At 35.7% G+C, this 17,377-nt stretch overlaps 1 protein-coding gene across 2 annotated transcripts in view; it reads right to left on the bottom strand.

Annotated features, from left to right (window-relative positions):
- Positions 1-16,598, bottom strand: part of SYT9 (synaptotagmin 9) — a 228,709-nt gene extending 212,111 nt beyond the window's left edge. For both annotated transcript variants that reach the window (XM_007496995.3, XM_007496996.3), the window contains exon 1: positions 15,626-16,598. In XM_007496995.3, the coding sequence (XP_007497057.1) occupies positions 15,626-15,770 (145 nt within the window). In that variant the 5' untranslated portion in view covers positions 15,771-16,598. The remainder of the gene's footprint in view (positions 1-15,625) is intronic.
- Positions 16,599-17,377: the final 779 nt, after the last annotated feature.

Genomic DNA, 17,377 nt, shown 5'->3' with positions numbered 1-17,377 from the left:
TAAAATAACTGTTCTAGGTTGGGCCTGACTCAGGTCAGTCCCCTGATAGTTTAAGTCTGACATTAAATGCAATGAGACATATGTAGGTCATTCAACAGTAGAAGGAAAGGAGAAGCTATTCTATAAGGACATCTACTGAAGATATTGCAAATAGATTCAGTTAAGCAAAGGTCATCTATCTCTGAATTGCTCATGATAGTTCACCAGCCAGGCATCAGAAAGTACCTGACATTACTTGTGTCTGTTTTGCATTTAAGGGATATCAATAATTAAGTCTTTAGTTGTCTGAGCAGATTCAATCTTAAAAAACAACAACCTTATTTTCTGTCTTAGAATCAATACAATTATCAGTTCCAAGGCAGAAGAGTAGGAAGAATCAGGCAGTTTGGATTAAGTGACTTGCCCAGGGTCACATAACTAGGAAGTGTCTGAGGCTATATTTGAAACTAGGTCCTCCTGACTTTAGGCTTGGGATCCTATCCACTGAGCCACCCAGCTGCCCTTGAGTGAATTCAATATTAAGGATAGTTTTGATACTGTTAAAAAAATACAGCTTAATTTGCATGAGATACAGTGAGGGAGGGTGAGGATTTTGCTTCTACCATATTGTCAATGAATTTTTCCATTCTTTTTCAATTTTGACCTATGTTAAGAATTAAATTCTTGTGTTTTTAAATATACATGTATTCACTGACTGTAGCAAAGATTTCTTTTATACATATTTTATGGAATTTTGAAGTTAGAAGAAAGCTCAGAGATCATCTAGTCCAACCCATAACTTAAAAAAAATTCTCTAAAGCATTTTTCTTTACTTAAAGACTTCCAGTGATGGATAACTCACTGTATTCCAAGGTAGCCCATTCCCCTTTTGGATACCTCTAATTGTCAGGAAGTTATTTTTGCCAGAAAATCCAAATTTGCCTCTCTGCAACTTCTGTCATTTCTTCATAATTTTGACCTCTGGGGCCAACCAGAATAATAATAATGACTATAATAATTCACAAAACTCATATGGCATTTCAAAGTTTGAAAGTAATTTATACACATGCTCTCGTCTGATCCTCATAATAACCCTATGAGACTGAAACTATACTTCAAATATTCCTATTTTCCTCATTTTACAGATGAAGAATCTGAGGTCATACAGCAAATGTGAAGTAAACTCTGAGTCCAGACGTTCTTGACTCTAAGAGGAGCCAAATTCAAATCCAGTCTCAGACACTCCCTAGCTGTGTGATGTTGGACAGAATTGCTTAACCTGTCTGCCAGTTTGTTCAACTACACAATGGGGACAGTAAGGGCACCTATCTCCCAGAGTTGTGAGGATAAAATGATATAATATTCATGAAATACTTAGTACAGTGCCTATTACAGAGTAGTACTATATAAAAATTTATTCCCTTCCTTTTCCCGTTCAATCTTCTTCCATATAACAGCCCTTCAAATCCTTGAACATATCTATTATATACAGATTAAAAATGCCATTTCCTTCAACTGCTCCCCATTTGATATGATCTCAGAGTCCTTCACTGTCCTGGTTGCCCTTCTCTAGACATTGTCTTATTTAATAATATCCCTTCCAATAAATGACTCCTAGGACTTCAGATTTATTTAGACTAGGGCATAGTGCAAGAGGACTTTCATCTCTTTAGTCCTGAACACAGTGCTCCTCAATAGAGTTTGGCTATTATTACAATTCTTAGGTTCCACATAAAACTATTGACTCATACTAAACTTAGAGAACATGAATTTCTAGACATTTTTCAGATTAATTCCCAGATAGCTATACCTCTTCCATCATAAGGTTGATCTTTTAAAAATCCCAAGTGAAACTACATTTATTGCCAATAAAAATATTTTCTTTTAGATTTAACCCAATATTCTAGTCTATAATGAATTTTTTGGTTACCAACTGTCATCTATCATTTTAGTGATTTCTCCTAAATTTACATTAGAAGAAAATTTAATAAGAATTTCATATACAAATTTACCTAAGTCACTGAGATAAATATTAAAAAGTATACTGCCAGGAACAGGTCCTAAGATCACTGAACTGGAGTTCTCTTTCCAGAATATCTTTGAATGAAAAGATAGAAACCAAAATATTTGTTAAGTGTCAGCTATGTGCCAAGTTCTTTGCTTAGCACTGGAGAAATAGAAGAAAGCATGACAACTTCTGCCTTCAACAATCTTACATTCTAATAAGCAAAAACAGTATATACAAAAGACTTAGTGTTAGAAAGGTAAGGTACCCAAAGAGATAATAAGGAAAACGACTTATACAAGAATATTCATAGCCGCACTCTTTGTGGTGGCAAAAAAAATTGGAAAATGAGGGGATGCCCTTCAATTGGGGAATGGCTGAACAAATTGTGGTATATGTTAGTGATGGAATACTATTGTGCTCAAAGGAATAATAAGCTGGAGGAATTGCATGTGAACTGGAACAACCTCCAGGAAGTGATGCAGAGTGAAAGGAGTAGAACCAGGAGAACATTAGACACAGAGACAGATTCACTGTGGTACAATAGAATGTAATGGACTTCTCTGCTAGCAGCAATGCAATGATCCAAGACATTTCTGAGGGACTTATCAGAAAGAACACTATCCACATCCAAAGAAAGAACTCGGGGAGTAGAAACACAGAAGAAAAACAACTGCTTGATCACATGGGTCAATGGGGATATGATTGGGGATATAGAGTCTAAATGATCACCCTAGTGCAAATATCAATAATATGGAAATAGGTCTTGATCAATGACCCATGTTAAACCCAGTGGAATTGTGCATCAAATACTGGAGGGTGGTAGGGGGAGGGGAAGGAAAGAACATGAATCTTGTAACCATGGAAAAATATTCTAAATTAACTAAATAAATTTTTCCCAATTAAAAAAAGAAGGTAAGGCACAAGGATATCCATGTTGGAGAATTATTAGACTGGGAAATAATGTGATAGTCTGGTTCTCAGCAAGAGAGGGTGAAAGTTGAGTTAGAGCTTATTAGCTGTGTGATCCTAGGCAAGTCACTTAATCCCATTATGTTTCCCCTTTACCCTTCTGTCTTAGATTTGTTATTAAAACAGAAAGGGTTTTTTAAAAGTTTAAAAAAGAAATAGAAAGGCTTCTGGGATTTTAATTAGATTTTCTAGGAAAGATACTGTGAAACACGGAAAAGTACTGCAATGGATAAGAAAACATAGCTAGATTTCAATATGTGTCACTATGAGGAAACCCCATATAGATAAATCATGAATTCATTCAAATACAAAAAGAAAATTCCAAGGCAGTAATAGACTCATATTAATTCCATTAAAATAATGGCATATTTGATTAATTTTAAATATTTTCAAAGAGGCTACTTAATGTCACCTAGCTATTGACTAATAAGTGCCTGTTAATGGAATAAAATAAAAATAAATTATCCCTTTGTGTATTATTATTCCTTCAATATTTCATCTATTTCTGCAGTAAAAATGATATTATGTCTGACGTCAATGAACATTAACCTTCCTTAAAAGTGATTCTGGGTATAGAGGCACATATGTGGTGGTTCATGGATCTAAACCCTGCTACAAAGGGGCCGAAGGTGGGGAATTGCTAGAGCTCAGGAGTTTTGTGCTGCAGTAGGCTAAGGAGTATTTATTGGTGTTTGACATCAAAATAGTGAGTTCCCATGAGCAGGGATGAGGAAGAAGGTAAGAGAGGGTCCAGGATGAGAAGGAAAGACAAACAGGATTATATTAGAAACAGATCAAATTTCCCTCTCTGATAAGAATTCAGGCCAAGTCTTTGAGTTCCTGCAGTATTTCTAGCCTAGGTAAGATAGGGATACTCACTCTCAAAAAACTCAATAAACAATAAAACACAATACAAAAAAGTTATTATAGTTATAGCACATAATTTTACTAAATATGGATGTCTAAAGCCATGATGCTAATCCCAGTGTTACTTATCCCAACCTAGATAAGCTCCATCATCATCTTTTTTTTGCTCTTACTCTTGAATTGATGAGCACTACTAAAAGGAATTAATTAGAATGGGATGATTTAGCCAATTTGGGTATCACTTCATCTGTAAGATGAAAGGCTTTGATCAAATAATTTCTAAGGTCATATATATCGGATATTCTATGAGTCTATACTCTAAATATAGGTATTTGATGGCCTATCATGTGGAAGTACTTCTTAATCCAAGAGGACAGGACTAAGAGCAAATGGATAGAAGATGAAGAGAGTTAGATTTCATTTAATATGAGAAAAAACAACATTCTAACAATTAGAGCTATGGGCAGCTAGATGGCACAGTGGATAGAGTGCTAGGCTCTCCATTAATTTCAGTAAGAATGTATTAGTCACCACTATGTACAAGGGAATATCCTAGACTCAGAGGATGCCAAGACAAAATTAAAAGCAGCTTCTGTCCTCAAGGAGCTTATATTCTTCTAAGTTTTCAGTCTATTTAATAAAAAAATACTCAGGTTCAGCTTATCCTTTAAAAGTCTTTTCTTGACCTTGATTCCTTCTCAATTAATCTTTCTGTGTCTTTGCTGCAAAACCTATAAAAAAGGATTCTACAGTTGCTTTTCCTACTTGCTCACTTCTCCTAGTTCCCATCCTCTATATTCCATCAAAACTTCTCTACAAGGTTAAAAGAATGATTTCCTAATTGCCAAGTCCTTTGTCAATCCTCACTTTTTGTGATCACTCTATAGCTCCTTCCTCTTTTTATCTCTCCAGATTGGTTTCTATGGCACTTCTCCTCCTGAAGCTCCTTTTCATAGAACCACAGAGTTGGAAGTTATCTCTGACATTATCTTGAACAACCTGTACCTGAGTGATATATCTTTCTACAACATATTCAACAAAAATTCCACTTTATCCATGAAGCCTTCCTTGATCATTCAGGACAGAATTCTTATGGAACTTTGCTTCTTCCCTCTATTCTTAATATGTTCTGCTGGTTATTTTCTCCTTCAATGCTATCTCCTTTTCTAGACTATTAACTTCTTGAAAGTAGGAAATGTGCCATTTTCATTTTTGTATCTTCCTCAGTAACTAACACAGAGGGTCATTATATGAATAGATGCCAAATAAAGATTTATTCAATTTAAATTGTTTCACTGAGTTTCTTTTCAAATATTAGATTCAGACCAATACACAATCTCACTGGATTGCTTCAAGATGTTGAGGAAAAATTAGCTTTGACTATCATTTCAACTAAACACCTTTCTTTCAAGAGCTCTGTTATGATTCCACATGATAAACCTTTAATGAAAATTCAGCTCGGTTAATATTCTGCCTTTCTCATGACTCACTATCTATACAAGAATTTCCTAATTTGCTTTTTTGTCCATGTTTGATAGTCATAATAGTTTCTGAGGATTAAAAGAAAGAGTTAGAAATCTTAAACCTTTACAAACTATCATTCAGATCTTTTATTAAAATTGTACAAGGTCTTATTAAAGGGGTTGTACAAGCTTCTTTAGCTCTCTTGCTTCTTAACCACGCTTGTATTAAAATATAATCCCTACATATGAAGCAACATACTGACAAAATATCCCATATGCACCCTAAATCAGGTTAGGCATAAATACAAGTATTTACAAAAAAGCATAATTACTAAAATGCCACTTTATTGTATTTCTACCTAACACCCCCTGGGAACTGTCATATTTTTTTTTTGTTATCTGTTGATTCAAGGAGGAAGAGGATGATGAAAGATTAGGAAGTTTTCTTGCATGAAAAAGTAACTGAAGAGGTCATGAAACCTAAGAAGGTGGGTGGTGAGATAAAGCAAAGCCTGATTATTCCAGAGTATTTGTATATGAAATCCAAAGAAGGTTAATAAGAAGATAGGAAATAGAACAAGTATTTTGGTATTTTTATATTGGTCTATTTTTATGCACATTTTAACTCTAGTATGTCAGTACCCCATGTAGTGTGTTAGGAAGTAGAAATGGCCCTTGGGAACATGAAGTTATGAAGAACAGCTGAACCTGAACAAAGATATGAAGAAGAAAGCCAGGTCAGAGGCAGAACACTATTAAAAAGGGGCTTGAGGATTGATTTTCAAAATATCTCAAAGAGAGAGAAAGATTCCAATAGAAAAGAACATTGAATGTACTCTTTAAAAAAGACACTGAGAAGAAAACAGCAAAGGTTGACCCAAATACCTACATTTTCATCTTTTGAAAATTTAAGAATGTACTGTGTTTGGCATAGGTCCGTAGCCCCTACTGCTGGGGGCAGCTAAAGCTTATGGATTAAGTTTGGGAGTTCTGAGCTGCAACAAGGACAAATCCAATTAGGTGGTCATTCCAAATCTGGTACCAAAATACTATGCCCCAGGAGCAGAGGGTTACCAGGCTGCCTGAAGAAGAGTAAACTTTCCCAGGTTAGGAAAAGAGAAATTAAAAATTCTTCACCAATCAGTATTGGGACTGGCCATTGCATTTCTAATCTAGGCAAGGCAGAGACATCCAATATTAACCCCCTGCCTCTCAGGAATGTGCTGTGATGCATATGGAATATACTCTTTTAGTAGTAATGAATATACTTTAATGAATTAATGATATGAAAAATGTGAGCATTGCTTCCATTACACCCCACTGATCATATTCATCTAATAGCTTAAGTCATTCTGCATGATTCTTGACTATATTCTCACATAACTCTTCCAGAGAGAATGTCCTCAATATGTTGGAGGCCTCTTTCAGGTTTTTTTGTTTTTGTTTTTACAATTCATGGTTACCGTTGCAGTATCAATTTCTATTCTTTCTTCCTACAAGATGGGTATCAACTTCTTCTTTTTTACATATTTAGGATGGCATTCTTTAGACTATTTCCTTTCCACATAGTAAGTGCTTAATATATACTTAATTAATTCATTCATTCCTGTGTATAGGCATACTGGAGCTAACTTGTTCCTGCTCATGAGAGTCAATTATTAAATTTAGAAATTAGTAAACACTACAGATTAAGAGTTGATGTATTATTTTGTTGATTGTCTAGACTTAAGTGATGAACAAAATGTTAATAATTCACATTAAACTTAAATTTGTGTCATGAATACATTTTCCCCAGAGAAAAAATTATGGAGCTTTTGCCCCACCCCTGGATATAACTTATTGTTAAAATATAATACAGTCTATTTATGCCACCATGAGTATATCCACTGACTTTTGGGTTATCTGCAGCTTAAAGTCTTTGGAAATTATGGCACCCAAATTGGCAAACATACAGGATCATCAGGAGAACACTGGTTTTGTAAAGATGGGGATTTCTTTTTTTATACCTTCCACCTTAGAATTAATATTGATTCTAAGGCAGAAGAGCAGTAAGGGCTAGGCAATGGGGGTTAAGTGACCTGCCCAGGGTCACCCCAAAGATGGGGATTTCTTGATGCTTAAGGTTTTAATTTATTTATACCTGTTAAATGTCATTCTATTCTATTTGGCCCATAAGTCTAATCTTTTGATAGCTTTATTTTCATATCATCTATTAGTTATTCTTTTTCTAGTTTTGTGTTATTTATACATTTGATAAATACGTCATCCAGTATTCATGGAAGAATAACTGGTAAAAATAATTGACAAGAAATGGCCAATAAGAGACCCCTAGAGCATTCCTCTAAAGACTACTTTTTAGTTTCAAACCAATCCATTACATTAATCTCTATTGTTTAGGTCTGCTCAATCAGTTTTAAATAAAATTAATTATACTATCACCTAGCCTGCAACTCTCTGTCTTATCCCAAAAGATAATTTGTAAATAACCTTATCAATTATTTTGCAAAATTCCATATAAATTATATTTAGCATATTTCTCTGATCTGTCTAGTGACACAATAGAAAATAAAAGATTAGTCTTGGCTAAATAATAAAAGATAGTCTACTTGAATGAATAAGAGGGAGAATAGCAAAGAAATTAAACAAGAAAATATTTAAAAGAAGTATGGCAAAGAAGCAAAGGCAGGGAGATAGTTAAAGGCTAGTGAAAGCAATCTCAGAAAGAAACTTCTCTTTTAAACAGAAGCTTTGCAAAACTTACAGACAATTAAAAATATAAAAGTTTTGTTCAGTATTATCTTGGTTAAGTTTTAGAAAGTATTTGTGAAATAAGGAAAATTGTATTACTTTATGACAAAATGTAAAGGGAATGAATTCTCCTATGCAAAAAAGATTCATAGATGACTAAAAATACACACCAAATGTTAAAAAATGTATAGCAGTACAAAATAATGGAGTAGACTAAAATTATAATGCTATTGCTAGTTCAAAAAAAATCAAGAGCTATAGTAAAGATATCCAATCAAATTGAAATTAAAATCAAATGTATTAAGATAAGTAAAAAAAGGAAATCATATTATATTTCAATCTACCATTTTTTTGAGGAAAATTTCATAAATCTTAAAGCATGATGAAATGTAAATTATTATTAGCAACTGAATTTGTATAATAAAATTTAACTGATTTTCAAAAACATTAGAAAACCAATGATAATGGTAGATTTCAGTAGCACATTAACAGAAAATTTTAAGTCATCAAAGATAAGCAGAAACTAAACTTACAGATGTATATGGTGCTGAAGAAATTGAATTTGAGAGACATAAAGTGAACTTAATGGAAATTATAGTGATGTGACTTATTTTTTCAAATACATATGAAATGTCCCTCTAAATTACTCATGTTTTAGGACACAAATTATTCATGAATTAGAAATGTTATATTTATGAATAAAATACAACAAAATAGTAATGAACATGGAAATATGGTAAAAGAATATAGCCCTATGTGGAAATTCAAAATAATTAAATTTATTTTAACAATTTAGTTTAGCAATCACTGACTGCCTACTATGTGTTATGCACTAACAAATTAACTGCATGGGGCACAAAGTCAAAACCAAAATAATCTCTGTCCTCTAGAAGTACATATTAAATTGAATAAAGCACATATAACTAGTCAAATAATAACTAGTCTAATGAAAAAATGCTAGAAATAAATTGTATTAAAGATCATGAAGCACAAATGCAATATTCTAAATTTACATAACTTAAATCAGAACTTGACCAGGCTGATTAATTTTATTTGTAAAATTGCAAAAACTAGAGGTATTGGAAGTTAAAGTAATTCTAAAATAAAAAGTGAATATGTTAAATGTAAGTTTAAAGAATGAAATTGTTAAAATGAAAGGAAGTTATTAAAATGGAATATAAAAGAACAATTAAGTTTAATAAATAAAGTGTGTTTTTAGACTAATAAGGTTAATAAACAATTAGCAATTTGGTTTTGAAAATGAATTCAAGAGAAATATAAAATTATTTAAATTAAAAATGAGAAAAGGAAGATAAAATTAACAGAATATAAAAGACATGGAAAAAAACATTAAAAACATAATATGCTCAAATAAACAAAATAAGAAATAGTATAAACAAAATAATTTTAGAAGATGAAATTAAATAGAACATCACTGAGCTCCCATGTAAAATGGCAGCTTGATAAAATGGATTGACAAGTGAATTCTATTAAGAATTCAAAGAAGAAAAAAATCCTCAATATTACTATATAAACTACCTTCAAACATGGAAAAAAGGCATTATATCTTATTCTGTCCACAAATTCAATATATGTTTACATTAGTTAAATCTAGCCTCCAAAATGTAGGGGAAAAGCTACATAACATCAATAATGAATGTTTTTACAAAATACTATTTTGTTATATTGGGAATATGAGAATTTTTTAAAGAAAAGGTCTAATCATATCAATAAGAAAACTCATTAGAAGTTCATGATTATATCAATATATAAAAAGGATTTTTTGATAAAATGGAACATCTATTTATGTGAAACACAATAAAACTTATCAAAATACTGCCCTTAAACTTTTCTACTAGCAGCAAGGTAATGACCCAAGACAATCCAGAGGAACTTAGGAGAAAACATTATCCACATGCAGAGAAAGAAAGGTGGGAACATAAATGCATTAGAAAAATATATGATAGAGACCATGTAGTGTGATAGGGATGTGATTAGGGTTTTGATGTTAAAGAATTGCTCTACTGCAAATATGAATAACATGGAAATGAGTTTTGAACAATGATACATGTATAACTCAGTGGAATTGCTTGTCAGCTCTGGGAGGGGGGAGAGAAGAGGTGGAAGTGGAAATCATGAATCATGTAACCATGGAAAAATATTCTAAATAAAAAATTTTAAAAAAATAAAAAAAGAATGCTACCCTTAATATAATGAAAGTATTTATTTGAAACTAAAAACAACCATTGTATAAAATGGAAGAACATACCATTAAGCACAGTGGTAACTGGGAGCTGTTCAACGAAAGCACAGTAGGCATCAGTTTAGAAAGAAAAGCTATGAAAATGACCCAAGAAAAAGAGATTTTTTGGAAACACAGGAAAATGAGATGTTCAAATATTTCTATTTACAAACAATATATTTAGAAAATCCCAAAGGCTCAACCAAAAATTGGAATTAATTGCTTTAGTAAAATAACATAATGTAAGAAAATTGCTGAAACAGTCACTAGCATCTATATATGGGGGGCAGAATAAATTAAAATACATATACTAAATAGTTGGATCTTAATATCTGAAGATAAGCCCCCAAATTACCCTATTAAATGATCATAATAAGATATTGTTGACAGTTATAAATTGAGAATCAAATGGGCAGAAGGATATTCAATGTTCATGGCTAGGTTGAACCAATATGGTGAAAATGAAAATATGTACATCTTTATACTTAATTTGATTTAAAATTACTTATAAGTTACCTATTTGAATTAATATGACAAAATTTATATTGAAGAACAAAATATTGTGAGATATTATGAAAATAAAATAATGGAGGATGGGGGAATTACATGAGTATCAGATAAAAATAGAAAAGTAGGTCAGAGATAGAATAGATAACCTAGAATAAGAATTAAAGGTGCACTAATATTTGATTGGGGATGAATACTAGGGGAGATAATACCCAGAGTTCTGATTTTATTGGAAAAAGGAGCTCATAGTGGGGAAATTTCCTCTACTAATACAGAATGCAACTCTTCTATAATGAGTCTTTAAAAATTTGCCTGCTGGGATTAAAAGGTGTACAGTTTGCCCAGGGCCACATAGTATATAAGCATAGGCAAGACATGAATATAGATCTTCCTGACTCTAAGGCTAATTCTCTATTTTCTTACTTTGCCTCTTGTTTTCAATGAAATTATCATTATAAAATATTGAAACAAACCATTTCACTAAAACACTACTCATTATAGCACAGAGTTCTCACAAGGAGGAATTCATAGATCATTAAAGTATTTAAATATTAAAATACAAAACACTAAATATTATGCAATGTAATTATATGGAACATGAAATAACAGTTTAGCAAGGAAAGGTATTAGATTCACTCCTCATTCCACAAACTATGGTAAATGGAGGGAGAGTTGTACAGAGAAAGAGCTGGATTTAGTTTCGAAGGACTGGAATTAGACTCCTGACTCTTCCACTTAGTACTGATGTAACAGTTAACCACCTGAGGCTCAATTGGCTAAATACAAAATTAGGGGGTTTGACCAGATGACCTTAAAAGTTCTGTCTGGAATCTATAATTTCCCCAACTTTCAAGTAGATAATTGTTTTAGTATTTCAAAAATCATACAAAAATTAGATGAAAAAATAATAACTTATTACAATTATGGAAAGAGGAATATTCCTATTCACTGAACAAAAATAATGTTATAAAAGACAAACAAATAGATTTGATTAAATAAAAATAAAGAGTTTATGAGGAATAGAAATATTCAACTTAAGAAGCAAGAAAGGTTTCATAAAAGATCTCTACTATAAAGATATTTACTAAAAATTTGACATTCCAAAAGTACAAATAATTCATTGTAATCCACACACAGTTGTTCTTTTTTCCACATCCATGCTCTTAATACGGTCTCTTGCATATCACAGATACTTAATAAATGTTCATTGAATTGAATTCCCCAATAGGTAGCCAAGAGATATGATTATGTAGTTCTTGAAGGAAGAAACACAATTTATTATTTATCATCTACAGAAATGTTCAAACTCTCTATTAATCAGGAAAATTAAAACCAAAAGTGCCATTAGGCATTATTTTATATGCCAAACTGGCAAAAATTACCAACCAGAATAATTTTCTATTTTGGTAGAGCTGTAGAGAAACAGTAATACTATTAAACTGCTGTTAGAGCTTTGAATTGGTGGATTCATTTTACAAAGCAATATACAAGAAGAGAACCATAGACCTTACCTCTGGGACTTTAGTCTAAGAATGCTATTAAGGGGAAAAAACTATCTTTCTGTAAAAAAAATTCACAGTAGCTCTATTTTTTAAATTGGAAATAACCTGTATGTTCAATGATTGGTGACTGGCTGAATAAATTACATTATATCAACATAAATATATTTTTTGCCATTAGAAATGATAAATCCAATTCAACATGCTTTTGACAAATATGAAGAATACAAAGAACTATGAAAAGATGTAAAATAACGAAGAGTGAAGAACAAACATATTTACAACTATTCTTTTTAAATCAATGTGAATTTTTAAAACTCCCCAAAAGAAAGCAATATTAAAATTACAGAATTTCTGAATAGAGGGGAATCTCAGATATTATTCTATCCATTCCTGGAACAACTATAACAGCTGTATATAGCATACTTGTTGAATACCATCCAGCTTTTACTTAAAGATTTAAAGTGTGGGGGAACTCACCAGTTCCAGAGACAGCTATTTCCATTCAGGACTGAATAGCTCTATTTGGTATAAAGTCTTTCCTTACTTTGAATTTATATATTCTTTGTAACTTCCACTTATTGCCTTTGGGGACCAAGTTCTGCCTTCTTGATCTAAATACAAGTCTAATCCTTTTTTCCCATGGCAGACTTTCAAACACTTGAAGATAGCTATCCATTCCCACCTCAATTGGCCAGGGATTGCAGAGGCAAACAAAATTATTTTGGTTATTATTTTGCTCACTTTGCTATACTCATCTAAAAAGAAAACTTTAAATAATTTCAAATCCTTTGTTTTGTATATTATTTCATTTTATAGATCACTTATTTGAGTTTTCTTTTGTCAATGTTACTTAATTTAGGATTTGAAATCTGTTAAAAAAGTAAAACAGGTTCATTCAGTAACAGCTGCTTTTTTTACTCTTTTAATTACTAGTGAGTTTAAATTAAAGGTCTGACTTTTTCTGTAGTTCAAATAGTTCAAATTATTCTAAGGAAAGATTGACTTGGGTCACCCCTGTGGGACTCCATACTCTTGAAAATGTGATGACGATTTTTCTCAGTATAGGAACACACCATTCATTCTTTGACTTTTGACTGATTTAAAGGGCACATTGCACCAAACATATTGGCATATCCAAGACCTGTGGGAATTGCTTTTAAAAGACAAATTGCTCCTTTAAAATTAGTACCATAGAGCTCATATGATACATAAGGAATCTATGATTTTGATAGTGCAAGGAATTTGTTGTGTGGGAAGGCTCTCCATCAATGCTGATTGCAACTGTCTACAACTTAGAGATGAAATCCTAGTAGCATCCAAAGGTTAAGGTTCTTGTTTTGGGCTATAGTAACAATGCCAATGTTGGAATCTAAAACCATATATTTCTGACTCCAAGCCCAATCAATACACTGCCTCTACTTATCTGATAATTCTGACTAATATAATGTAACTATAGGCAACAGGTGTAATGGTTGTTCCTTTTGCATTGGGCAGATTGGCATTTCAGAGCTCCATTTTATACAGGTGAATCTGGTTTCTGAAGTTTTATGAAAATAAATTCTTTTAAGAACCGGTTGGGTGGGGAGATGAGTAAGAAGTAAGTCAACAGGAAGTTATCAGAATCAAGAGGAGAGCAATATATACTCAATGACTAAAATAACACAAAGGAAAACACCAAAAAAGCAGCTGGACTCAATATTTGGAAGAACCAATCTAGAATCCAAAGATTATCAGACTTTCCTCATTTTGGTAGGCAAGTTGGGTGGATGGAATGCTATGAGTGTTAAAGTTGCATACACTTCCAGATACTGTGGTTTTGCTCAACTAATTAGCTTTGTTATAGAGAAGGTTTTATATCTGAGGATCTCTCTCTCTGAAAACAATTGTGTTATAAAACTATCAATAAAGCTTTTTAAATGCACACAGGGAGCTTTCTATTGAAAAGATTCTTATTGTGAATTCTTTTGCAAATCAAATAGTTCTCTAATTTATCTTAGAATAAATTTGGATATCCATATAGTGCGATTACATTAAAAGAAGCAAACCTGCACCCAGATGAGCCATCAAGAGTTACTTCTTGACTGATGAGTAAGTCTGAAGTCAAAACTCCTTTAGTTCCTGAGTTTAAACCATGAACAAAAAATTAATTGGTCATTCTCTATTCTTACTTCCTGAAGACTTTGAGAAACTAATACTTATTGTATAGTAACTTCTTTTCTTTTTAACAGGATTCTTTTTCTTTGAACAAACTCTTTTCCCTTATTCTCTGCTAAAACAACCCAAGTGATTTGTTGACTTAAAAGTTGAGGCTTTGTAACTTTTCCCCTTACTGAAAAGTGTGCACCAAAGGCCTGGAGAAGAACGTTAATGGCTACCTAGATTTGGGATGTGGCTGCCTCCACCACCCCAAGACACCATTCCTACCTTGGAGTGCCCTTACAGGAATGGGGCTATTTTTAAGTTGTCCCAAAGACAATAAAGTAGAAAGACTCAAGCCAGGGTAGTGTGCAATGAAAGCTTTTGGAGTCTCTGTATTATATACCAAAGCAGCATCCTTCCTGAAACCAGGCGAGCCTGAGGCTCCCACACACCGCCCAGCCTGAGAAAGGCACAATGACCTGCGATGCCACAGCATCAGAGCACGGAAATCTTACAGCCAAAGCCAGAGAGATCAGCCTAGCTCTGCCAGCTCGACTAGACCCGGCAAAGCCTAGCCCCAAAGGAGCTAAGGTGGTCTGGCCAAACCGGGCCTTAGGGTTTTCAGGTTTCAGGTGGAGGTGAGAACCTTTCTCGCTTCTCCTGTTAGACCTATCAGACCCTGGACAGTGCTCTCCTGATTACCATGTCAAAAAAAAAAAAAAGACAAACCTGAAACATTGCTGGTCACTCTAGTATCTGGCTCCAGGTCCTCAGAAACCCAGTGCCGCCTGGACGGGTCCAGACAGCCCCCAGGGCTACCTCTCACCGTCTGTCCAGAGCTAGGAGGAGCCAACCCAACTTCCTAGAGTTTCGTAGGGTTTCAGGCCCTTTCACAGCCCGGAGTGGAAGCCCTTGGCTCTCTAAAGAAGCTATCCCAGCTCTTGGCCAGGCGACAGGGCCACGCGAGATCTGTGTACGGACGGTGGGCAATGGGGATAGGCGGGCTCCGGGCACCAGCTCTGGAGAGCCGCGGGCTGGGGGAAATGACTCCAGGCTATGAGCCCGGCGTCCAGCACGGTCTCCGGGTGTGGCCACCCCCTCCCATTCCGGAGGAGACCTCAGGCCTTAGTAGATCCCCTGCCCTGGCCCTCCCCCATTCTCCTCCCTTCCTCCTCCGGTTACCCCGCCCATTAGCGCCCACCTGAGTCGGTGAGTCGGGGTCTGGCGCGATCCCGCAGGTAATGGATAAAATCGTGGCAGCTGTCGTGCTCTACCGCCCCGCTGGAGCACAGCTCGGCCAGCAGCTGCAGTGCCTTCTGACAGATCTCGTCCCTGTCCCCGGGCATCGCCCCCCAGCATCCTCGGGACAGGTCGCCGGAGAGCCCTCCGCCCGCTCGCTCAGACACGCCTTTGCCGCTGCCGCCGCTGCTGTTTCCCTGGCAGCCTGCAGCCACCGGCCGCCCCCAGCTGACTAGGGCAGGGGGGCGCAGCCACACTGGAGACCTGACCGTCTGTCTGCGGGGCTTCACTCGCGCTCTCTTGGGTGCGAAGGGTAACTGTTAGACTGTAGGACGACCAGAGCCTGGTCTCGGGTGTTGGGTCCCACCGGTTGCATGCAGTTCTCCTTCTCCGTACCGAGCGGCGCAGCCGGAGCCTGCCGGCGGACGGGCTGACGGGCGGGCGGCTGGCGAGCGCTCTCTCGCTCTTTCTCTCCTCTCGCTGGCTCTACCTCTCCGCGCAGCTAGGGCGCAGCTCTCCCTGGCGGCCGGAGCCCTCAGTGCCGGCGGCTGAAGAGCAAGAGGCGGGGCTCAGAGAGGTGGGTAGATCTTGCCCCGAGGGTCTGGAAGGATGAGAGAGAGAGAGAGAGAGAGAGAGAGAGAGAGAGAGAGAGAGAGAGAGAGAGAGAGAGAGAAAGAGAGAGAGAGAGCTGCCGCTCCCTCCACCCCTCCTTCAGGTTCAGAAGAGGCCCCCCTCCACCATAGCTTTCTTCCCAGGGCACAGTAATCGCAGAGACTTTCACAGCTGCTCACGAGATTCACTAGGCAGTGAGGACTCGCTTCTAACGCATCCCCCTTGACTGCTTCCACCCGGGCCGGGACTCAGATTCCCTCCTCCTTTTCTACACTGTGCCCTTTACACGGATGAATGATCTAAAGAAGACAGATGGAACAAGACCGAGCAAGGAACACCCGAGTCGAAACTATATGACTGGAAAACTGTCAGTTTGTAGGGGACCACGCCGCCCTCCAAAAGTGAGCTGTAACCTAGAGAGCAAAGGGACTGGATGAAAGGACTCATGTCAGATGGCTGAGATTAGCCAACTGCAGGGACGTTCCTCCAAACGCTTTCCTCTTCTCTCTTCTTTCCCTTGTTTCAAGATATCATCCCTGGAAGCAACCACTCTCCAGTCTACCTAACACAAAACAAATTGTCATCTGTGAAATTATTACATGTTTTCAGCAGGCCATGTAACAACCAAAACTTTGGATGATTAATGAGAAATATTACACAGGAGTTGGAATGTGAGAATTGGTCAGCTTGGCTCTAGTCTTATCCAAGGAAAGAGCATCTTAGTTCTAGAGCTAGAAAGAAGCTTAGAGGTCATCTGCTCTTTCATTTCCAGTTGAGGAAACAGGCCTAGAGAGGTGAAATTATTTGCCCATAGTCATGCAGTTTTCAAGTGGTAGGATTTGGATTCAAACTCAGGTCCTATGACTATCCAGGAAATTCAGTGGTCTCTTCATTTCCCTAATGGCAGAGCATTCAAACTCACCTGATAGGCATATCCTTAAAACAAGCAAACCAAAGGATAATTAGACTATCATAGGTTGAACATCATTCATAAATATTTATTGAGTACATACCATGTGCAAAGTTCTGTACTAAGTAGCAGGAATAGAAATGTGTTTCAGAAGATTCCCTTAATGAACTCACACCCTAATGGAAGATTAAA

This window comes from Monodelphis domestica, chromosome 6 (genome assembly GCF_027887165.1).
Source record: "Monodelphis domestica isolate mMonDom1 chromosome 6, mMonDom1.pri, whole genome shotgun sequence".
Taxonomy (NCBI): Eukaryota; Metazoa; Chordata; class Mammalia; order Didelphimorphia; family Didelphidae; genus Monodelphis; species Monodelphis domestica.
Note: the sequence above shows the minus strand (reverse complement) of the source record. Positions and strands in the feature narration are given on the sequence as shown.